General features: G+C 29.0%; 1 protein-coding gene across 1 annotated transcript in view; it reads right to left on the bottom strand.

Annotated features, from left to right (window-relative positions):
• The window catches only part of LOC107449925 (neural cell adhesion molecule 2), a 458,476-nt gene that overhangs the window by 150,262 nt on the left and 283,071 nt on the right, over positions 1-25,143 (bottom strand). Inside the window, exons 2-4 of the mRNA XM_016065606.3 lie at positions 22,023-22,361; positions 15,928-16,038; positions 5,878-6,081 (exon numbers count right to left, since the gene is read on the bottom strand). Of these exons, the coding sequence (XP_015921092.1) occupies positions 5,878-6,081; positions 15,928-16,038; positions 22,023-22,361 (654 nt within the window). The remainder of the gene's footprint in view (positions 1-5,877; positions 6,082-15,927; positions 16,039-22,022; positions 22,362-25,143) is intronic.

The following is a 25,143-nucleotide window of genomic DNA, read 5'->3' as shown; positions in this document are numbered from 1 at the left end:
GTATAAAAGGATATTACTTACGATTTTTTATTCACTAAACCCATCTATTTACCTATTATTATTATTAACCCTACATATTCTCACCTACCTATTACGGCTGTAGATGATACACTTTATAGCATTCTACTCATAATAATATCAAAACATCATCGAATAGCAGATGATCTATGTTAAGAAAACAATACTATTGTTACGAGACGTTGTTACGAGATATTGTATAGCACGTTATACTATTACTATACCTAATTAAACTGAATATAAACCTACAAAACTTACATCAACAAATTCCTTTTTTTTTAAAGTTAAGATATGAAAATAAAAAATTTTGTTGCAAATATTCTAAAAACTAACTGAAATATACAAACTCTAATAAAACAACTGACAAAAACCGTATATAACGTATACTTTTATTTTATTAGTACCATTTTTACTTAGACAAAACAAATTCTATTAATTTCGTTCTATTGTAGTTGACTAAATAGTGAAGAAATCAACCTAAACGAGTATGCCATACAAAATGAGAAAAAGTTGTTCTTAGCTGGGCTATATCCTTAGAGGAAAAAGAATTTCTGGTTTTGTGGAGGAAGGGTAATAATACGGGCCATAATAAAGCTATTCTTTGAGCCATACCGGACATTATTAGGTGCTTAGCCAAGGCAATACCACCAACACTAAAAGTAAAATGCCTCTGCTAGACTGGGATCCTTTAATACTCTCTGTAGAAATGAAGACGGAAAGGCAAATATGAGTTTCTCCCTGATCTTTACATTCTCATCAATAATACGATTTGCTATTCTGCTTTTAGATGACAAGTTTAGAAAAATACAGTGTGGATAAAAGTTTTACAATATTCGGCATTTTAGAACTTTGTTGCGCTGGATTATCAATTAATTTTTAAAAGCAAAGCCACTTATAATAATATTCTAATGCTTTTATTTTATATTTTTTATTTCCTTTTTTATTTTATAACCATTGTTGAGTAGTCGACTCAATTTTGGGTTTACAACTACTAATGTTCACCTCCTTTGTCTTGAAGTTTCGAACCAAATCCAGAAGACAAGGGGACTCCTGTATAAAGTATTGAGAGAAATTTGCCTTCCTCTAGGACTTGATGATGGAACTAAGCCGCATTTGCGTGTCATGGAGAGGAAAACAACGAGAACCTCACACGGTTAGCCTGACGGCAAGGGGACTATAACCCATGATACGCCTACCACTGAGGATATTTCATGGCAGCACTGAGGTCGGTGCAAGCCGGATGAAGAATTCGTATCGACCAACCATCGGTGGAAATCGATCCCGGTTCACCTCATTGGAATGCTTTTTCCCCTGAGACACTGCGACTCTTTATATTTATGAGTAAGAAATGGCTTTAAAATTGCATGAAGAATATGAACGGAAATATCCATTCCGAATTCATTCTCATTAGAATGTATTTACAAAGTGCCTATTAAAACTGAAGCAAAAAAAAAAGAAAAAAGGCCGATTGGAGGTCACGAACTAATATTTGAATTGAGAAAAATATGGAAACGCATCAGAGCTTGAGTCGACACCGTTGTCTACTTTCTTGTTTTCCACTCGTTTTTTTTTCCAAGTTCGATAAACCTACAAGTTCCTTTTTTCTTCGTTTTTCGAAAAGATTCTATAAGTATATATTAAGAGTGTAAGTTAGCGTGCAATTTTAAACGTATAAATTAACATTCTCAAGAAACATCATAGTAAAATTTTAAATATTTATGTTCTTCGGTGCATGAAACGTGTGGTGTTTAACATCTGGATAATTATTTCTTGTTTTTTATTTTATTTATTTATTTATTTTATATTTTCAGGCAATAGTGTGAAAAATATTTTCTGGGTAATAATACATTCTGGTAATAAAATCCAAAACATCAGTCAGTATAGTAATATTTATCTAATACAGTATTACATAGTATTGCGACTGTCAACACATTGTCAATACTATTTTCAATAAAAGAATTAAAAAAAATTTTTTAATAAATTTATTGTTATTTTTATTAGTACAGTAAACTTGTACTTGTTATTCATGAGCTAGTGTCGATTTATTTTTGTAGACTTATTGTGTAAACCAATAGACTTGTTCTCTGGAAAAATGTATGCACAGGATTTTTTTCATACAAGCTTTCTAATGTTATTATAAATGATATCTGGAATTTTTCATACTTTCCTTTGTAAAAGCATTCTTTTGTAAAAGCAAGTGAGGCATTGTTTTCAGAAAATTTTTCACGCTGAATTTAATAAGAAAAATGACGAGATGATCGGATGAATAGTTTAGAGGTTAAATGTACCAAATTACAATTTTGTACTTGTACCTGCTTACGCTTTCTGACGTTGCTAATTAAGCAAGTGAATCATGGTTTCATATGCATTAGAACAATGAGTCAAATTTAACTATACTCAAGTAAACAAAATAGTTAAAAATTTATTAGTTTTTTTATCGATAAAAAATACTTCTTTTGCGACGTACACACACTCATTATTATCCAAGGTCTATTGGAATATGCACCGTATATTTTTCTGTACGATTATTCATGTTGAATTTAATGAGACAACATTGGAATCGATAAGATAAATAGCTAAGAAGTTGTATGGCTGTTGCTTACAAAAAGTAAAATTTTATGCTTACACTTACTTAAGCATCTTACGTTACTTTACAGACAGGTGAAGTTCTCTGTGCATTTTTCTTACTTATTCCGATGAAACTAAACACGAATTGAAAATGCTAATGTTTTAAAAGTTGAAATAGGTTATTTCGTATAAAAGAACTACTATTGAATTGAACTTACTCTGAGAAAAAAAAGTATGGTCAAAACTACCAGATAATGTAACATCTATTATGTTTCTGGCACTCTGGGAATAATTACTCACTAAACTCGAACTCACTAAAAAAATTCGGTAATTCTTATTTAAGCGCTTTTGTAATGATTTTGATAAAAGTAATGATAAAATATGGTTTTATAATATACAATAAAATTTGGAAAATGTGGTAAAATGTGATAATTTTATCATGATATCTTAGAGCATGACATAGAAACCAATTATTCAGTTGCAATTTTTATTTTTACTAAATATATATTATTATTTTATATTTATTATATTATTATAATATATTATTATATTATTATTATTTTATTATTGATTTATATTTCTTACTAAATGTGTGGAAATAAGAAATATATTTTAAAAAATCAGTATTTCTGCTAAACCGTTACCTTAGGAACCAAATAAATTAACAACTAGAGTTTTAAATACTGTATAATTTTGTCTTATTTACCAGATTTATAATTTTTTTTTGCAAAAACGTCCTTGCCATAGAGTGCTATAGCTTTATCAGATATTTTTCCCCAGTGTATTTTGTCTAAAACCCTTATAACTTCAAAACTATGAATTTTATCTACTCAAATTTTAACTTATTCAATTTAGTAAAAGGAAATTCTCATCGGAAAATGTATCATAACTGTTCAGATTGGTCCTAGTTTTCGAAGTAAAAAGTGTATATAAGTCATGTGAAAAGTAATGCTACTTATACGTCAAAACACTTTTTAACTATACGTTTTATTGACTCCTGTATTGTCGCATTCGATTTAACGTGGAAAAATACATTGGACACAATATATCACTTGTTTAAGTAACAACAGATGTATAAATAGTCACAAGTACAAATTTGTACTTTTTCTTCATTAACACGTATACGAGTATCTTCTGAACTTTTAGTCCGATTGCATCCAGATTAGTTTAATTCATTTTAGCGTAAAATTATATATTAATTATATATTTCTTATTTAACACAAGGACAGGCATGAAGCCATGTAGCACATAAATAAACTAATCACGCATCGAAGTTGCCAGGTACACAAAACAAAAACATTATATGTTTACAATAAAATATGTAAATAAATAGTAAATCTAAAATAAGTAAAACACGTAGACGAGAAAAAAATTCTATTTCAGTAAATTCGATCTGTGATACGGAGCTATATATGTGGAGACACGCAATTTTGCTTATAAACGAGCAGCTAGAGCTGACGTAATAGGACACACGTGTGGGTATTGTTGATCTTCTTCTTCTTGAAGTGCAAATACCCAATTAATTCCAACTGGGCTATGTGATTTATTAAAATCAAATAATAGAGTATAATGATTTTAGACTTGCATTAGCGTACACATTAGCTGAAAGCTTATTATAGTTCCAAGTGGAGTCTTACTGACCTGCATACTAATCATTTATAAACAAACTTTTTACGATTAATTGGTTCAATTTTATCAGGGGAATTTAGAGAACTGATATCATAGCCGTAGAAAATATTATGTGAATATAATAAACGTTGAATATTTTCTGAGGTATCTTCGTATACCATACAGCACGTTTTTACTCAGTATTGCTCAACTTTAAAATTCCCTTTTAGAAAAATTTTTAAACTCTGCTCTCTTTTTAGCATTTTTTATAGGTTTTGAAAAAGGGAAGAAAAAGTTTTTAAAGACTAAGTTATAGTATAGAGTTAGATTCATCTCTAGAGCCTCTTGCCGAGCTAAAACTTTTTTTCACGGTGACGTAATATATAACTGACTAGGCACTATTGTGCCCAAGAAAGTCTGCAGCCATTTTGTAACAAATTCCATCTATGAATTATTTTTCGAAACCAAGCAAGAGTATATCTCTAACAAAATTTTCTTATTCTCAAAACTAAGTAAAAATTAAAGAGAATGATGATTGAAGAAAACTGTTAAATAAGAATTGACGAACATTACGAAAGTGTTGTTTGAAAATTCTTTCTGAAAATTTAGTGCATTAAATAATAATATATTAAAATAGCGGCTATAATAGTAATAGATTTAAAATAGTAATAGATTTATAATTGTAAAAGACTTATAATAGTAATAGATATTTAATAATATTAATTTCATATTAGTAATAAATTTAAAATAGCGGTTTAAACCCATTTCTTAAATAACGTGATAAGTGGCTGGATACCGCTTAAAAAAACTAGCTACCAATCCATTAAAAATAGAATCTTTCTATACGAATTTTTTTCGAAAACGAGATTTTGCCTGAACTGTTATCTGAAAAGTTTCCTTTATTAAAAATTTCCTGACCTAAAGAAAAAAAAACTGAAAATAACAAGCATTGAAGGCTGCACATTGAATACGTAGCATATGTGAAGAAAACCATAGAATCAGAACTGAAGAGCATTTCAAAAGTACAATTTAAAAATTCATTTCGAAATTTTTTCTTAATTTTAATGTACAAGCAAAAATTAAGAGTATTTTGATAAATATTAGAGATATATGTTATTTTTGAAACATTAGAAAAACCCTGGATATTAACAGCTGGGCCTAGTATAGCATCAAAAATAATTAGCTATACTTTGTTATTTAAGATAAAATGGAAGAAAAAAATGTTTCAAATGTTTTAAATGAATTGACAACCATTTCCTATTTATATGTAATCGGTTTACATAGAATTTCCAGTCATTAACTATATTACACTATTCCATGTAATCCATAGTAACTCGCAAATATTAGTTAATATTATATTCAACGGCTATAATGAGTTTAATGTATTAATTCCTGTATTCCTATCGTGTATGGCTTAGCTTTCCATTTTGAACGGGGGCTGGTAATATGTTACGCTTTGTCAAATATGATTTCGATGACATTGAACAAGATGATAAAAGGCAAAACCGTTTTGAAAATTCTTAATCTTTTCAGAAAAATGCTCTTTGTTTAAAAGAACATTCGATTTTGCAAAAACACCATACTTATTTTATTAAAACATAATTTGAATGAACTATTTATTATTTTTCATCATATAGAAAATATATATTATCATGCTATTAATGAAAAAGGAAATCAACTTACAATTCAAATCCACAGAAATTGAACTTTTCATTGGTGACGATACGTTGTTGTTTGAAGCCTGGCACGTGAATTCTGCCATTAGATCTTTCCTCGTCAAACTGTCTATTTGTAACTCATTCCTGACGATATGTGTAGATGTAACTTCGAATGTATCGTCTATGAGAAGTGGGCCCCTCCACCAAGTCAATACTGGTGTAGGTTTTCCTACAGTAAAAAAAAAACATATAATTGGAGAGAAATAAAGAAGTACATTTTAATCAGATTAGTTAAACATATGAAGGCTTAATTTGTTTGTCCAATCAATTAAAAAACAAATTGAGTAATATTTTCCGTTTGTTTGTAAAAATAATATTTTATCTTTAAAACGTTAGGGGAGAGTGGGGTCGATTGTAAAATTTTTTATTTGACTATTTTTAACTAACAAAAAATCCAATATATTATTAGTATTAATTGACAGACGAGTAGAGTAGACTATCCTCTACTAGAAAAAAAATTAATACCTTATTTTAAATGTTATTATATTAGTTATTAACAATTTTTGACAGTCGTGCACTTGTTACAATTGTCCCCACTTACGGGGTCAATTGTAACAGTTCATAAATTCAACTAAAACATAGTTAATTATACATATTATCATAGTTGTGATATATTTTTTTATTGATCAAAATAGTAGTGATATTTTAGGAGTAAAAATAATAATGAGCAGAGACCTAAAGGGTTAAACTTTTAACTTTAAGGGGTTAAAAATTTTAATTTATGCTGTGAAAGGTGACAAATAAAATAATGCACATGCGACATAACATAAATGATATAGGAAACTATTGGTGGTTCTTAAAGAGTTAAGTAATGGTTTGTAAACATAGATTATTTTCAGCTGTTACAATCGTCCCCAAGACGCCATTTCAGCTTCATTTGTTAAAAACAATACTAGTTAATTAACAAAACTAATATTTTATTTGAAATGTTAATTAAGGTGTCCACTTGCATAATCGGTTAATAATTTTTATTTGTTTAAACAAAATTACATTGTTGCAATATAATATTCTCATACCAAAAAAAGTACTTACGTAGGGTGAAAATATCTTTTGTGAAGCAACTCTTTCAAAAGTAGATAAAAATGGTTGCCAGCAGGGGTGTACATGTAGATTTATTAAATACACCTTGTGTGCCACCGGAACCAAATCTAGAACCCGATACTCGAAATTTTTACTCTGTTACAATCGTACCCTGTTACAATTGACCCCACTCTCCCCAACCCTTAAGGATTTTTATGCTTTAAACTGCTTGTAAATATTAAACAAATTAGGAAGAATCAAACAGAAAACTATTTAACTTCATGTGGTTCTTTATTGTTTAAAAAATAATTTCTATATAGAATTATGACTGCGAATATGCCTTATGCGTTCTCTGAAACTTTTGAAGGCAAGAAAAAAAGTATCCGGGAATTATTATAATAATGGTAGTACTCCATGTTATTTTTTTAGCTCTCTGTTGAATCATCCACAAGGCCAATTTTTTGTACACTAAAAAAAACATGGTCGAAAGTACAAGAAAATGGTAAAATTTATCCCGTTTCTGGCTCTATATCACCAAGAGGATTAGTAATTTTTACCGAAGCGTTGTGATAGTTATTTTAGAATAATCAATAACACATCATGGCAGCCTTATTTGTGATAAAATTTAGTAAATGAGGTAAAATTTTGTAAATTTAACATTATACCATAAAGCATGCATAAAAACCATTTATTCGGTTAAATTTATTCTTCAGTTTTATATTTTTTCTGAATGCGTAGCAGTAAAAACTGTAATTTTAAAAACCGTAATTTCCGGTAAACCGTTACCATATGAACGGAGAAAGTACCAAATGAATGGTTTAAAAAATTTATAACTTGGCTTTATTTAGCAGAATCATGGTGGTTTTTTTTTATGGAAATGTCATTACCATACAGTGCGGTAATTTTGCGAGAATTTTTTCTCCGTGTCAAAACAAGTTATATCTTTCTTGTTTAAATATTGTAAAGTTTTTAGCTTATTTCTGCAGCCAACAAAAATCTTCAAATATTTAACAATTAAAAAAAAGGATATTATTTTAATAATGAGTTAATTGTATATAACTAACTCCTTAAGGACTGATGCCTGTGGTTCGTGTATGATGACGAAGTTCTGAGCAACCTGTGGGTTCAGTGAAACAGTTAAAGGGTTTCCACGAACTATTACTTTAGCTATATTAGTTATTTTAATTTAGAATTAGTTAGAATTTAGTTAGGATGACGAGTTAGTTATTTTGATCTAACCTATAATTTAGAATTTATATAATCTTTCTAAAGCCTTAGGGAAATTATTCCAAGTAAAATGCCAATGAAATAGGAATGGATTTGTTTAAAAGGAAAATATAATATTTCTCATGACAATATATTGAACAAATTATGAAAAGAACAAGCATTTATAAAATATCTTATTAGTATTTCCCTAGTCTTGCATATATTGGGGTTCAAATATTAGTACATCATGGTATTTCCTATTTTGTTTTTCAAATCAAAATATAGTAATTGAATTCCTTAATAAGGAAAAATGTTTTCTTAATAACCATTTTCAATGTTTATAGTAGTTCTTTTAAGTTTTTATCTCGAATTAATCCCTAATTCGGCTTATTTTATTCATTTCAGCGCATGTATGTACACCAAAAACAAATTTACAACGAGATACAAGAACGACAAATTTAAATGTCGGACATAAAATCTAATTCAAGATTATTTATGATTAAAGAATGAAAAATCTTCATTCCACTAATTCAATATTTTAAAAAAGGTCTACTGTAGGTTATAACCTTAATAAATCAAAAACTAATTACTTATGATTCTCTTTGTGTCATCGTGAGTGAAAACGTGGACAATTAAAACTTGTATAAAAAAAAAAATTCTGACTATTTAAAATTTTACATTACCTAAACTGTTTTATAAACGTTTTATGCATTACATTTATTTACTTTACTGCCTCGGGTAGCTTTTATGACAAGTCACAAAGTTTCGCCATTAACTTCATGAATTGTTACAAATTTAGAGTTTACCAATGGGATAGTCATTCTTAAGGGCCCGAGGGAATGTCATTATAGATTTATAGCAAAAGAGAATAAAGGTAATCCAAACTAGTGTGATCAAATAGAAATAATTATGATGAAACATATAGTGACAATCAATTACGATATCAACACAAAGTCAATCAGATCTAAATATTTAAATACATACTACGCAACGAAATGTTTAGAATTTGTAATTCCTTACACTCGATTAGTATACACTCGATACTAATGTACTTCAATTTAAATGTTTAATTCACAAAATCAATGTTTAAAAATAATTAATTCGTAACACAAATAGATTTAGCTTCTAATAATTAATTGCATTAATGTATTTGTATGATAATTCATGTTGTTTTGTTGATATAGACTTCATAACTTTTCATCGAGGTAATTTTAAATTCAAGAGCCATATTAATTATTTATAAATCGTCACATTATGAGAGGTTCGTTAGCGTGTTTAAAAGTTTTACTTTACATTAACAAATTTTGCGGTAAGCCCTGCTTTTCTTCTCCTTGAAAATGTTTAGTGATTTTGAAAATAATTTTTTGAAAATGACATTTTTTTTGCATGGAAAAAATTACAGTTTAAGAAGAATGGATTTTTGTATAAAACTGTTCTTATTTCTTTAAAAGATAAAATAAAAATTTTTTAGGAATAAAGGTTTAAAATAATTGCTCTTATACTTAGCTTTTAATAGTAATATATATTAACTTAACAATTATAAAGCATTTTCTAAAGTGTTAGAGTTTATTTTACATAAAAGAGAATTTTAAAGCATATTTTATTTTTTAATGAGGAATAAAAGGTCTTTTGTAAACATTCGTGGATTAACATCATGAAATTGAGGCATCTAGTGCCAACACTTAGTGCCTCCCGTCACCTTTTTAAAACTATTTGAGCAGAAGTACTTTTATATCCTGAGTCTACTATATATCTTCATTTAACAATTTTGTCCATAAACGCACTGCAAAAAATTAATACTCAAACCTCATGAATTTTTCGTTTTTTGACGAAACCATTTCCCGGCATATGATCCGAGAGAACATTCTGTCATAATGACGAAATTACTATCGCATCTTCTTCAACGAAATGTATTTCGTCAAAAGTAAAGAAATCTCTTGTCATTCCATTTTAATTTTTTTTAAAAAGTACGGGTGGCATTGTTGATTATTTTTTTCAAGGGAAACTTATATGTAAATCAACGTCACCCTGAAAACACAAGGACATATAGAACGCAGATATATATGAGATCTTTGCCTGATACGGGATCTTAACTCGGTATCTTCCTAGTGTGAGACTAACTCCTTGTCCAAAATACACTCGATCGGCATATGTCGTCATTCTAGTTTCGATCGAATAGTCCTCATTCTAGTTAACAATCTCTCACAATGCACTGTGATGTGGTTCGAAGTTAAGGAAGCCTTTTCGTATACGTTTAAAAGTTCGCGTTTCATCACAAATCTTGTGAGAAAAAAATGATTCTAAAATTTTATGAAAAACAGCTCAACGATTGCAGAATTGTTAAAAAGGAGAGTTTTATTTCTGAGAGTGCAACTTTATCAGTGATGGTCGGGAAAAGTTCTGATTTCAAACAGATTCAAATTTGTATATCGGCAGATAATTGCAATATGGATAAAAAAAAAATAGAATACTTTTGTTTTCTATATTTTACTCATGTTATATTTGCGATGCTAAAATACTCATTACATATTTCCTAGCTTTTAAAGTTTCTTTAATTTCTTAAACTTGCTTTTTTAATCATTCTTAACCAAATTTTAATTAAATAATAATAACCTGTCCCTTGGGGGAAATTCATTCACCTTCAATTTCCAATTTTTGGTGACTGGGGGTGCTCTTTTTGTCCAGTCCCAACCATTGAATATCAGAGAAATTCTCGTTCCCATTATTCTTAAACAGAAATTCTCGATTCGAAGATAACGATTTTTCTTGATTCCTTCAAGGTTTTTTTTAATTTTTATGTTTTGAATATGGCCATTTTTAATCTAATATTTACTTAATAAATCAGTTTTGCTTAAACGATTTTATTCATTTCTCTGAGATGATTATCCCTATATTACATCCAAATTAAGATGAATCTGTAACGGCCAAAATGTATGCTTAATACTACTGTAGCGGTTCACAATATTTAACGTAATATTATTATTTAAAACAGCAAAAAATCTAGTGACAACTTTTGAATTTACTTCTTTATTTCTCCTAGTTAAATCGCTCACTGAAGTGTAAGTAGTAGTTGCTCGCTTTCACTTCTTATTTTCATCAGTAGTGTGACTACCACAGTATGACGAGGTTACCGACCCAACATCACTCCCTACCAGTAACGAAGTTACGTTACTTTGAAAGCATGGTAGGTGTATAATACATACTTATGCAAATAAATCTGTATATAAATACAAATTATGTAAAAGAAGGAGGAAAACATAAAGAACTAAACATAACTTTTAAGTAAACATTTAAAGAAAAGTCTATAAAATCTTTAAATCGAACAGTCTTCGTCTTCCAGAACGTGTTCTTTTCTCAAGTTGCTCTACTTGTTTTTCTTTAATTGGAACTGGAACGAATACAAGATCATTTTCTGAAATTGGAGGTAGAGATTCATCAGGTTGCAACACATGCGCCGATTTTAGTCTATCTATGGAGATATTAACTTGTTTGTTTTTAATTAAAAGTAGAAAATATTTTGAGCTTCTTTGTAATACCGAAAAGGGTCCGTCATATGTGGGTTCAAGTGGTTTTTTTTTACTTTGCGATCTGGAGAAACGCATGCGAACATGCATGCAAATCTTTCGGGATGAAAATATTTTGCTTACATTTTAATTTGGATTGATAGGACTTCAAGAGTGCCATCTGATTTCGAAGATTATTAACAAAATTACATTAGATACTTGCAATTTATATTCTTCAAAAAACTCGCCTGGTAACTTAATAGTTTTGCCATAAGCCATTTCAGCTATTGTATACTTAGAGTCCTCGTGCATTGCAGACAAATTGTTGGTCCAGCGGAGAGAGTTATGACACCTAACAGCTGTTTTTAATGCACGGTGTAAGTGCTCGATTTTTCCATTACTTTGAGGATGGTAAGAAGTCGCATTATTTATCTTGACACCACATAATGAGACCAAATTTCAAAATAGTTCTGAAATAAACTGAGTTCCGTTGTCAGCAATAACGCGAGAAGGAACACCAAATCGGGCAATTCAATTTTCATAGAAAGTTCTTGCGATACTTTCAGCAGTGATATATGATAGAGGTACCACTTCCATCCAAGAGGTAAACCTCTCAATGCACATCAAATAGTAAATATATCCATTAGAAGGTGAATAAGAGCCAATTAATTCAATGTGAACTGCACTAAATCTTCTATCTGGTGCTTAAAATTGTGCTTATTCTGATTTTGTATGTTTTGTGATTTCATTTTTCTGACAGTCAATGCATGTTTGAGCCCACTGTGTAACATCTTTTTTTTTAATTTCTAGCAAAATGAATCCTTTAGTCATTCTTTTTACAGTACTGCGGATTCCAGGGATTGCCGTTCCAGGGATAAACCATAAATTGCACTAAACATTCTCATCCGAAAGTTTTTAGGTATGAATGGTCTAATATTTGGAGTAGAAATATCGCAATATAAGAGTTTTCCTGATTGCAGCTAATGTTGTTCAAATTTTAATGATTTGGAATTTAATTTCAACTGTTGCAGTTCATCATCATTAATTTGTGCAGGTCAAAATCAATAACAGGGGAATCGATGTCTTCTATTCTAGAAAACCCGTCTGCAACAACATTGTTTTGACCACTTATATAGCATAGGTTAGTAGAGAACTGTGAAACACATTGCAAATGTCTTAGCTGTCTTGGAGAGGCTTTATTATTCTTTTGTTTAAATGCAAATAGTAAGGGTTTGTGGTCGGTATATATTATGAAATCGTGACCTTCCAGTAAGTGTTTGAAACGTTTAATGGATAAGTATATACCCAAAAGTTCGCAGTCGTAAACGCTGTAATTTTTCTGGGCATCATTAAGCTTTTCGGAAAAAAATGCAATAGGTTTCCAACCATTTGGTTCTTTTTGTTGAATTAGTGATCCAATAGCCCAATCAGAAGCATCTGTGAGAAGTGCCAGAGAAGGGTAATCCAAATTGGGATAGGCCATTAACGCTACTTTAGCAATATCTTGTTTACATTTCTCAAAACTTTTTTTGGTTGCATCAGTTCACGGTACTTTGCGTCGATCCTTTTTTGTAGATCCTTTCAAAAGTTCATGCAGAGGTGCTTCAGTTTTTTACGTCATTCTTTATGCAATTTTGCTAGAAATTAACCATTGCTAAGAAAGAACGAAGCTCATGTATAGTATCTGACAAGTGATATTCTACAATAGCTTTAATTTTTTCAGGTAGAGGTTTTGACCCCTCAGCAGATATCTGATAACCTAAAAAGTCTATCTCAGGCACTCCCCAAACGGATTTACTAATATTAATTCGAAGACCATATTTATCTAAACGTTGAAAAACTGTTTCAAGATGTGAACGATGTTCTTCCTCGCAAGAAGAAGCGATCAACACATCATCCAAATATGGAAACACAAAGTCTAAGCCATAAAAAACTTCATTGATAAATCTTTGAAAGGTTGCTGGGGCGTTTTTTAGTCCAAAACTCATTACATTAAATTGGTAAAGTCCAAAAGGTGTGATGATGGCAGTTTTTTCTTTATCTTCGTCCGCTACAGGAATATGGAAATAAGCCTTAAAAAGGTCAATTTTAGAGAATATAGTTTTATGACTTAAAATATGTTGAAAATCTTGGATTCGAGGTATGGGATAACGATCAGGTACAGTTAAATCATTTAGCCTTCTATAATCGCCACACGGGCGGAAGGAACCGTCTTTTTTTGTTACTATATGTAATGGACTTGCCCATTCTGAACTAGAGGGACTAATGATGTTATTGTCCAGCATATATTTGAATTCTCTCTTTGCTATTTCCAACCGTTTAGGGTCTAATTGTCTAGCTTTACAATTTACAGGTTGTCCTTTAGTTACTATATGATGTTTCACATTATGTTTTACGGTAGAAATAAGAATATTCGGTTTTGTTATACTGGGATACATCGAAAACACGTCATTATATTTACTCAAGCTGTTTGTTGTATTTACACTTTCATTTATAGAGATGGATGCAATGTTACCATATACTGCAAGGTTCGTTACACCATCAATTAACCTTCTATGCTTTATATCAATCAATAAATTGAACTTGTTTAAGAAATCTGCTCCCAATATAGCTTTACTTATTTTTGCGACAACAAATGGGAATTGAAAATCACGGCGCAAACCAAGATCAAGAATCAAAATTTCTGTACCAAAAGTATCGATTTCGGTATTATTTGCTGCATATAATTTATAGTCACTAATAAGTTTGTGTTTGGAAGTATAAGGAATAAGGCTTACGCTTATTTTCACTCTTTTTAAAAGTGTTCAGAAGACGGTCTTTAGCAGCAGTATATTTCGTTTTACTATCGCCACTTATAATGTCCCACAAACTTTGGACAAATTTTGGTTCTAATTGGGAAGCTAAGTAATTAAATTTAGTTTTCTCGGCAGTGATTCCACAAATCGAAAACTGTGCTTCCACTTGGTAAAACCATATTTCGGGCTTCTCCGCCCAAAACGGGGGTATTTTAACACTTACCCGCGCTATTTCACCTTTTGCTGCCGATGGTTCAGAATCCGTCATTTTCGTTAATAATTCCGGGTTACCAGAATGTCGCTGCTTACAATATTTAATGTAATACTATTATTTAAAACTGCAAAAGAACAAGAGACAACTTTTGAATTTACATCTTTATTTCTCCCAGTTGAATTGCTCACTGAAGTGTAAGTAGTAGTTGTTCACTGGCACTTCTTATTTTCATCAGTTATGTTACTACCACAGTATGACAAGGTTACCTACCCGACATCATAATAATGCTACCTGAACTATAACTAAGAAATTAGATTGATGATCACCGCCTCCACAACATTCATATAGAAATTGTACTTTTAATTAAAAAAGAAACAAACGCAAGAGAATATTTTGGAATTTCCTTTCTTGTATCACTTGTTTTGTTTGTTTGTCTTGATGAAAAATCTTTTTCATTTCTCCATGGTTTATTAGATGCTGATAACAGTATTTAACAGGTTTTCGATATGATGACTTTCACAATAATTTGTCCCATAATCCAGTTATCTAGAAGCAGACAGGAGTATAAAACACACAAACCTAGCCAAATAAGACTAGTATCAAATCTGTCGTAGTTAATGTCACAGCTCATTAGCAGGATCTCGCACACTTTATACAATCTGACTGTAAATACACTATCGTTTAGACACTTCCGCTAAGAGTTCCATGGGATTTAACTCCTTCCATCTCACTCCCGTGAAAATGACGGGGTGAGGTTTCGCCCTCTGTTTCTCGATCCCGTGATATTGATGGACTGGAGTGTTCAGTAGTAACGCACCAATAAGAATAAAACTAATTAATTTCCTTTGCACGGAAAAATTTTTATTTCTCATTTCGCACACCAGATGGCAGCACCAGGATATTTTTAAGGTAATTGTAGATAGTTTATTTTAAACTAGATGACAGCACTAATCAAATACGCAAATACAAAAGCTAAAAAAATAGGCACTTTTATGACCGTTTTCTTGAAAATTAACCGATCGTTAAGGAGTTAAAGAATGTCTAATTACATAAAACTTATAAGAAGTTCGTAAATTTTGACATTTCACAGCATGCAAAACTTTAACATATTAAAATGATCTCTGTGCGAAGACACAACTGACATAACAACTAAGAATAAAAAATTTTAAATTAAAATTTGCACAAAATATTAAATATATGTTTAAAAATGGGAAATGTGTTCGTATGATCGTGCATGCATTAATGTGGGTAAAAATGTTAAACAGATATTTCTTTACCTCCTTTACTTTCACATATCAGGTACAACGTATCACCTTCATTGTATGAACGTATAACACCTTGAAGTGCTTTTCCTAGCTCATCTTTTATTTCTGGTTTACCAGGAGGAACTAGAAAATTAAAAGAAATAAATACATATTTAGAATAAATTACAATCAAAACTTAGTTTAAACTTCTCGAATGATCGGAGAGCAGATACTTCATGATTTTTATTTTCGAAGATTACCTATTCGTAGATAATATTTTGCAGTGCTATAAAACTTTTTTTAAGTGAAGAAAAATTAAATTTATAGTTATTTATATTCAGGTACTTAAATATGCAAAATGTAGTTTTGGTATATGAAAAAAAAACAGCAACAATAAACAAATTGCAATGTTTATTTAAAATAAAATAACAATGTATACATTTTGTTTTACGATTCAAGATTATGATTCCTATTTTACGATTACGATTCTTGCTTTGCACTACTGAAATTTATTGCATCAAACATCTAAATGAAGAGTCGTTCTGACATCGAAATGATTTTTTTCGTAGCACTCCATTAAAAATCGTATTGTCTAACCATAAAATTCACCATGGTAGTCGGTATATATACTCAGTGAATTCAGGAATGGTTAAAAAGAAAGTTCTCTGTAAAAGTATGGTCATAGCTCCTAGAATAAGGCAAAATGTAGCGTGTGTTTAGTTCTATGGGAACACAAGAAAACTTGGCAATTTTTACTAAGACTCTTCGCTAATAATTTTGGGAAAATTTACGATACAAGATGATTTTATAATCTGCGAAAAAATTTTGCAATAGTAGGTAATTATATAATGACACTTTAAAACAGCATTATTCTGTTAAACTTACATTTCAGTTTTGCAATTTTTTATAATTATATCGTAGTATGAACTATAATTTTGAAAACCAGAATTTCCGGAAAGCCGTTACCATTTTAACGGAAAAGTTATTTTAGTTAATGATTTGAATACCAGATATTTTGGTTTTATTGACCAGACTCATTGTTTTTTTGCCTGAAATGTAGTTACCATACGGTACGGAAATTTTACCAGTGTTTTTCCTTTGTGTAAGGAGGTTTTAAAATTTAAAGTTTAAAAGAGTAACCATCAGCAAAAAAAATATCTGAACTTAACATTGGTTTCTTTTGAAAAGATACAGTTTTTTTTATGTATTCCCATTGCAAAACTTGAGCAAATATGATGAAAAATAAAAGAATTGCTAGAAGTTTTTTGACACATAACTTTTTTCGAACTTGTCGACCGAAATAAAACCGAATAAAAATGCAGTTACGTGCTGTTTTTGCAAGAGAAAAAAGCTCATTCGAGAACTATTTTACGGCAGCTGAGGCCCCGCACATACTCTGTTGCTGTTTTATCTTTATTCTGGTCAGAAGAGGCCACATGAGACTCGTGTACATGATACACAAAAAACAAGAAGATACAGTTTGCGGTAAGGAATTTGATAGCTGCTACTTTATTTGTAGACGCATAAGCTGCATAAAGCCGCAGTAAGATTGCGAAAAAGATAGATCAATCTGATACTTAGAGCGTAAAAAGTAGAAGATATATGAGTACTTATAAAAATGTGCCAAAAATTTAAGGGAAAACAATTCACGCAAAATATTTTCTATAATTCATACCGAAATATGATATGTCAGATATGTGTTGTTAAAATTATCAACAAAAAAAAATTATTAATATTATGTGAGACGGGGAAAATTCTGAGCAATCCATTAAACTCAAGAATCAAAATTATTCATTGATAAGTAAGTAAGATTTCATGTAGAGTGCATCACAACAGAATAACTTTTGAACTAAGGATCAGATTTTAACGTCTCCATTATAATTTTATCAACTTAAAATACCGAATTCTTCAAATTACAAAATCATAAAGAAACCGTATTTCGTTAGCATAAGAATTTAATCTATGGATTTGAGTTTTTGACAATCGAAACATGGGGTCAGTCGTAGTCTGGTAAATGTTGGTAAATTTTCTTTTGATTCTATTTACAACTTACGCGTTTTTCGCAAAATTTCTAAAACTATTGCATGAATCATTAAATCTTACTGGGAGAAAAAAAAATTCTGGTAAAATTGCCGTACTGTATGCTAGTGACATTTCTGGTAAAAGAAAATCCATACTTCAGGTAAGAAAAACAAAACTATACGGTATTTAAGCTAACTCATTTGGAAAACCTTTTTGTTAACAGTGGTTTTCCGAAAATTCTGTTTATAAAATTATACTTCTTATTACCATACATTTAAGAAAAAATACAGAACTTAAAGGTAAACTTAACTTAGCAGATGGTTTTTATTATATGCCCTAAGGTATCATGATAAAATTATCAAATTTAATCACATTTAACAAATTTTATCACATATTATAAAACCATATTACATTGTTAATTTTACCAAAATCATTAACAAATTGCTTCGATAAAAATTATAGAGCTTCTTGATGTTCCCATAGATACAGAAACAAGCTAAAATTTACCATATTTAGCTCGTTTTGACCATACTTTATTCTCTGTTGAAATATGATTTTTATTATTTTAGTTATTTACATTACTTAATTAAAAATGATTGAAGGAGAGTTAAATATCAGGCATACAATATATATATATATATATTATTCTGCATTAAATAACAGTTTTAAAACTAGCATCTACAAAAAAATATGAGATNTATATATATATATAAAGCGTCACATAATTTTTTTCATTTCGCTTATTTTCGTAATAAAATTTGATTTCATAATAAATATTTTTGTTTGCATGAAAATAATATAAGATTATCATATTTTACATTAAGAGAATTTAAATCAATCGATGAAGGGGAATCAGTAATTGATAAAACTATTTGGATTAATAAGAGTAATAATGGATAATAAAATTAATTGATAAAATGGATTAATAAGATAAACTTATTTCTTTTGGCTTTGTTGTGAATAAACTCGCAATTTAACAAAATGCAAAGAATATTTATATTTTAAAATTCGAAATATTATCAGTAATCAATACGTTAAATGAACATCTTATATATTATAACACTTTAAAACTTTTATTGTTTACTGAGTCAAAATTTCGAAATTATTTTTAAGTTAATGTCTTTTTTAAAATTAAAATATAAAATATCACCAAAACAACGAAATTGATATATATTATAAATGTGAACTAAACAGCTTCTGAATATCAACTTGAAAGTATATGTTGCTAACAGTTTTTCATTTTATTTTTAAATCAATATTTAATTTAAGTTTTCCTTGAAAGATATTGATAGAAATGTCATTGAAAGAAGTTTATATGAACTTAAGATAATTTTGTTTTCGAGATTGGTTTATTCCCACTATGAATAAATGTTTTACTTCCCCTTGCTGTCTCACTAACATATATTCAAATTTCAAATGATTATATTAGATTCGATGCAGTATTTTTAATAATATCTATATTACTAGAACTAATTTTATTGCTTATATTATAAATGTCGAAAAAAAACTGAAGCATAAATTGTATTATTGTGCTTTTGCTTCTTTATGTATTAAATTTCTAATACATTTATTTATTTATTTATATATTTTTTTAAGATAAAATTGTTTTTGCAAACTAAGGCTGTATTTTCTAGGGCTGAACGATCTCAATGGTAAAATATTTTGGAAGAAATCTCATCACTTGCTTTCGCCCGAGTGGTTATGAGTAAATAAAAAATAGCGAGATAAAAAAGGTCGTTTTGAAATATAATTTTTTAAGCAATAAACTTCAGATTTTTTCTATTTTCTTGGTATCGTTTGTTTCTATGAGTTTTTGTGTTATTAGTATTTTTCCAATTAATATTCACGCATGATACGATGTTTTGATATTGTTCTGCTATATCATATAGTGTTAAGTTGACCTTGCATCACTAACCTTACATCAGAAAAGTCCTGGGTTCGAATCTCGGAAAAGACATAGATGTTCTTTCCTTCCCTGTACTATCTGTCCCTATTGTGGGAGCAACGTTGGCCCACCTAATGTGGTGCCCTTGAAAGAGTGGCAGATAAGAGTGGCTACACTACTAATATCTGAATGACGAGTGTCAATCGTGTGGTCAATGGCATAAAAAATATTGCTATGCTTACTCTTTGTATAAAGCGCGAAATTAAAAATAAGCAATTCTTAATAACAGTTGATGGAATGCTTCGATTTTAATGTAGTAAGATGAATGATTTTACTCAATGTTACTAAAATCGAATCTAATTAATTTGTCAATAACTCTGCTAAGTAAATAGTGAAAGCGATATATTATGTTAAAGATTCGGCAGAAAACACATATTTTCTCTGAATTAACTGGCCTTTTATCCAACGGATTTAGATTTTTGACTCACAAAATAAGGGGTCAAATGAAATCTACTAGTTTGTCGAGAGAGTTTTTAAGGATTGGTCCTTTGATGTTATATCATTTTTTGTATTTTTCTCAATATTACTAGAATACGTTTAGTTTTTAGAGTGAATCAAGAAAACATTCAAACGAATCAAAAACAGTTGTTAAGCATGTTTATTTAAAAAGAATTACGAAAACTAAAAAAAGTTAGACTAATACTTTTTAACCATTTCAGTTATTACTACTTGAAAAAATTTTGAATTGTGAAGTATACAAATTTTTACTACTTTTAAATGAATAATTTGTAGAAATAGAAACCTATAGAATTTGAGTGAAATTTTTTAATCAGTTGTTGCGAAATTTAAGAATTTCGTATGTTTAACTTTTGCTTTCTTGAAATTATTTGACCGATTCCATATTAGTATTCAAAAAATATATTTATCTTTTTCACTACTTTACGAAAATCGTAACAAAAATGTATATTTTTCCAGAATTAACACTCTTTCATTTGAGAGATTTAACTTTCTGTCTTTCAAAATATGGGAGGTAGCTTTTTCACAGCATGCATTGAATTTTAAGAGCTTTCCATCGCAAAATAAAAGATCGTACTCATGAAAACTACAAGTTTAATTAAAATATTAATAATTTAAATTTATTTAAATATATTTAAATTTATGCATTAAATTATTTATTTGCGTTTAATAAGTTATTTATTTAAATTTATAATTATATTTAATTAAATTATTAACAAAATTTAATTAAATTATTAACAAAATTTAATTAAATTATTAACAAAATTTAATTAAATTATTAAATAAATTATTTTCGTTAAACCTCAGAAGTAGAATAGCTTAGTTAACTATCAGTGTGGTCTTATACAATTTTAAAATTTGTCTCTATATTGCTTTTTTCTCATCTTCAATACACCTATTTTTTTGTAGTTAAAAATGACAGCATATTTCATGCATTCCCCTAATTACTATCTTTAATAGATATTTTTAAATTTTTTAACAAAATTCAAATCAAAAAAGTGTACTGATTAAAGACAGCAAATTAAATTTAAATCAGGAAAGCACATAAACTCTTTCAAAGTATAATAAATCAACAATCAAAAAGGTGAAATGTGAAGCATCAAAAATTTTTTTAACTTGGAGGCATTTCTAATATTCGATTTTTCAACTACTTTTTGTTTTTCCTAACAATCAAACAAATTTTAATGAGTTTAATTATGCATCATAGGTTGAAAACTACACAAATATTTGAGACCATTGGCAGCTGAAAAAAAAGAAGTTCATTAAATTATTCTGGCTCCAAAAAAAATATTCGTCATAAATATTTCAACAACAGGTTTTGAAAAAATAAATAATAAAAACAATTTCCGTTTTATTTGAGTTATATTGCACCCATTGTTAGCAGAATATCAAAATAATACTAGTAATTAGTAGTAGTAGAATTATTATTATTATGCTCTATTGCTGTTTTTATATGATAATGATGCTTATGTTTCAAAGAATAATAGATAAATTGTCAATATAATTCACATAAAAAATTTATTTTTAACAAAGTTTCCGTTAAATGTTATGTTTTAAATGCTTTCGATTATCTTTCATAGTTGCTCGATTCATTTTCAAAATTCCTCGTTTGCATAATAAAGTAATTGTCAGTTCACTTGATGAGTTATTTAATATTGCCAGATTTATAATATGAATGATATTGAAATATTTAAGCCATACTCACTTAAAACTTTGACGGCAATCTGATAATTCCGTGTTTGGGCTTTCCTGAAATCTACTCTACATCTATATTCTCCTTCATCTTCTGGGCTTATTCCGGAAATTTCCAGAACAGCTGGTCGAGGTACGGTGTTGAAATAGGCTCTACCAGTTAAGAAATCTTTGGACGAATGCCTCGCTTGCCCCACGTGACCTCTCCTGGCATCGAAGCTGTAGATTGGTGTTGCAATATCACCTTTGTACCATAGAACTAGATATACTTCATCTCCATCACTTGGTGAAATTATATCACAGGGAAGGGAAAGCTTTCCACCAGATAATACTGTGTGTCGTTCTTGTGGTTCTGTAAATTAATTCGTATAATTAATTAAAAATATCTAATTTATCGAAGAAAGCAAAAATTAAAAGTAATGTGTAGTCTGAGGAAAACTATATAAGTTACAAAGGATTTTTATCTTTTAAAGTTAAGAAAAACAAGTCGTTTTTTAAAATGTTTATAAGATTTATTACTTGGAGCCTGCATATATTACTAAAAATGGCAACTGGATGTCGGTTTTTTTGGTTCATGGAATTGTAATAAATTATATCAACGCAATGGACTCTTAAGTATATTGTATTATATATTATATTATATTACTTATTATATTATATCATTTATTATATTATATTATTTATTATATTATATTACTTATTAGATTTTATTACTTATTATATTGGCCGGGATAGTGTATTTGGTAGGGCGTTGAGCCTATGTCCACGAGGTCTTGGGTTCGATCCTCGCCGGCCGAAGATTCCCCGTGTAGTAAAGGCGCAAGTTAAATCTGTCAGGTTACACAGTCCTCTATGTTCCCATAATAAATCAATGCCTCCAGGGGTACTAATCGGTGATTGTACCCCTAATCGTTCTCTGGTTAAGTTCAAAATTAATATCTGTGTGTGAATGAATGGATGTATGAACGGGTCCGCCCTATAACAGGAAAATTAACTATTTATAATGTTTCGTCAAAATTAAAAATTTAAGAAGAATGCAAGAGGCATAGTAATAATCTTTTCAATGAAATTTTATTTATAAAACAACTGCTAATCTATGAAAATCGTGAGAATAATTTAAGAAAAAAGCATTCTGTATGGCTCATTGGAAACACAACATCGACAACAAGGTATTATGATGAAATAAATCTATGTCAAATCTTATCAGATGGTTTAGCTTGAATAACAGAATATACCATAAATGATCCAGGGAATATTCCCGGACTTTCTAGGATTACTATGGTAAGAGCAAGATTTACATTGCATTATCATGTACTATGCTATTAACATTGCGTTGGATTTACTCAAAATGTGAATTGAGGCTCATCTTAGTGCAGATTAACTTGCTATTTAAAATAAAGTCAAGTCATAATTATAATATATCAACAATATGTTTCGGCAGTTACTTTTCTTACAATTTACTTTAACTAAAATTAATATATTTTTTCTTTCTAATACTTTAAATAAAATGAAATTTATCTGTTTATTCCTTATTTTTTCTTTAATATAATGAATATAATGAAATTATTATATTATATTCTTAAATATTATGAAATATTATCTGTTAATTTATTCTTCAAATTATCAAGATGAAACTTTGTTAAAGATAATTATTTTTTGTAAATGTTTGAAAGGTTCGTTTATCGTTAAGNGTTGGATATGTATAGATATATATATATATATCAGGGTATAAATATTTCCTTCTACAGTTGATAAAACTTTTTTTGGCATAGCTTCAAAACCCTGTAACTGATTTGATGTACGCAAATTTTTATCTTCTATAGTGACACGTGACTGGTGGAAGTATCAAGCATGTCCTAACGTAATTTTCATTCGTTAAAAGATTTTCGAAAAGTTGATTGTGATTCTCCATTGTTTTTCTTTGATTTTGGAGTTAACTGCTCCCTACGCTGTCTATTGAAAAAAAAATGTGAATTAGAATTCTGCCAGTACAATTTATAACCGGGAATATACATTTGCTTTAAGCAAAAAATTACACTCCTTATCCTTTTTTTAATGTAAATTTTTAAAACGCTTTAGATTAACTTAGTATCATATCTTTATTTGTATTTTCCGCATAGTATTTCGTGCACCATTTGTTTCTTGTGCACCAAAGAAATTTCCAATTAGCTATTAAAAAATTTTTTTGGATATCTCTTCCCAGTAGTAAGAAGAAGTAGTTGCTTGAAAATGACAGATTTTCACAGTGAGTTTTATTAAATTTTTTATTTGTTCCTGTTTCAAAAAGTTGGTACATTTTTAATTGTCAATTTTATCCGATTATATTAGCATTTAAGTTTTAAATTCCCCTGCAAAAAAAGACATTGAAACTGGCTAGAGCTTCTGATCTTAATTCCGTTTTTTTTTCGGTTTTTATTTAATCTTCTTACTATTTATATGTTTTTCTGTATTTGCATTTTTAATTGGTTAAATAATATTTTTATTTTTTATTTATTTAAATTTATTGATTATTTTTTTATTTATTTTTATTTTTTGTATTAAAAATCCTTTGAAATTATTTTTTTAATTCTCTTTGTGTAATTATGTGTATATATAAACATGAAATATTCATCTTTTCGTTTTAAAAACTACGATTAAAATGCATGATCAAACTCAAACAATAAAAAAAATATTTTTTTCTTCAAATGAAGAAATAGAAAAGAAAAAAAAATACTGAAAATATCAAATTCAAAAAGCTTTCCTTAGTAAATAAAAGATAATGTCAGAAGTTCAATTATGGCTGACGTGCCCATCCTTTACTATTAAATTCCTACAGTTATATTTTTATTTAAAGAAAAGTAAAAGAAAAAGGAACGAAATTATTCATTTGCTCTCATTTCAATTTTTTTAGCTGAAAACTGTAATAGGAAGGAGCGAAAATCGCTTTTTGAGTGATGAAAAAAACATATTATGCGTCATTAATTTTATCACAGTGAGGTAATGAATAGCATTTATTAAGATTCTTTTTTTTTATTTATCAGAAGACAGTAATTAAAATAGATTTTTTTGTGTATTTGCATTGGAAATCGTTACTGGCGCGAAAAGTAAAATGAAAAAAAAAGCTTAAATAATAGATAATAATGCTAGGAAAATAG

The sequence above is a fragment of the Parasteatoda tepidariorum genome, chromosome 4, assembly GCF_043381705.1.
Source record: "Parasteatoda tepidariorum isolate YZ-2023 chromosome 4, CAS_Ptep_4.0, whole genome shotgun sequence".
NCBI classification, from domain to species: Eukaryota; Metazoa; Arthropoda; class Arachnida; order Araneae; family Theridiidae; genus Parasteatoda; species Parasteatoda tepidariorum.
This window is presented reverse-complemented; position numbering and strand designations above follow the sequence as displayed.